This window comes from Eurypyga helias, unplaced genomic scaffold, assembly GCF_000690775.1.
Source record: "Eurypyga helias isolate BGI_N326 unplaced genomic scaffold, ASM69077v1 scaffold45178, whole genome shotgun sequence".
Taxonomy (NCBI): domain Eukaryota; kingdom Metazoa; phylum Chordata; class Aves; order Eurypygiformes; family Eurypygidae; genus Eurypyga; species Eurypyga helias.
Window position 1 is genome coordinate 285 of NW_010267118.1, and position 909 is coordinate 1193.

Sequence of the window (909 nt, forward strand, 5' to 3'; positions counted from 1 at the left end):
GTCACCATGATGGCCGTGCCCAGCCGGTCTTCCAGGAGGCAGCTCTTGGTGAAGGTTTCCAGCTTGGTGAGGGTGTTGAGGAAGATGACGACGTGGTACGGGCTCCAGCAGAGCAGGAAGACGCCCGTGACCAGGATGGCCACGCGGACAGCTTTCTGCCTCTGCAGGCGCGGGGACTGGCACAGGGCCCGGACGATGGCCACGTAGCAGTAGCACATGACCAGCAGCGGCACAAAGAAGCCCACGGTGTGGTAGAGGAAGCGCGTGGCCAGCCAGACGTTGTTGCCGTGGATGCCAACCTCTGGGAAGTAGCAGATGCTGCGGTTGGGGTCGTCTGTCCCGTCTGTCCAGACCTCCATGAAGACGAGGTCGGGCAGGGTCAGGAGCAGCGAGCAGAGCCAGACGGCCGCGCAGGTGAGGTGGACGGAGCGGGCTCTGCGCTTGCGGTAGGTGTGGACGGCGTAGACGATGGCCAGGTACCGGTCGACGGCGATGCACGCCAGCAGCAGGCTGCTGCAGTAGAAATTGATCTTGTGCACGGCGCTGAGGATCTTGCAGAGGAACTTCCCGAACACCCACCCGGCCAGGCTCTCCACCACGCTGAAGGGGAAGGTGAGCAGCAGCGCCAGGTTGGCCAGGGTGAGGTGGAAGAGGAAGTTTTCCGTGGTCGTGCGAGACCGCTTGAACCTCTCCAAAATGACCAGGACCAGGGTGTTGCCCACGGTGCCCACCACGAACATCAGCAGGTAGATGAGGGGCATGAAGACCCTTCTGAAGGGGTCCTTCTGGTTGCCGACCATGGAGGAGGCTGGGTTGAAGCAGAAGTAGCCGTCCAAAGAAGGGGTGGTGTTGTCGGCTTCGTAGTAGCCGCTCACCTCCACCTGGCTCTGGGAACGGAGAGACTCTGGT

General features: G+C 62.3%; 1 protein-coding gene across 1 annotated transcript in view; it reads right to left on the reverse strand.

Annotated features, from left to right (window-relative positions):
- The window catches only part of CXCR5 (chemokine (C-X-C motif) receptor 5), a gene marked incomplete at its 5' end in the record, with an annotated part of 1080 nt that extends 187 nt beyond the window's left edge, over positions 1-893 (reverse strand). The window contains one exon of the mRNA XM_010157301.1: positions 1-893. This exon is cut by the window's left edge and continues 187 nt beyond it. Coding sequence (XP_010155603.1) covers positions 1-893 — 893 coding nt within the window.
- Positions 894-909: the final 16 nt, after the last annotated feature.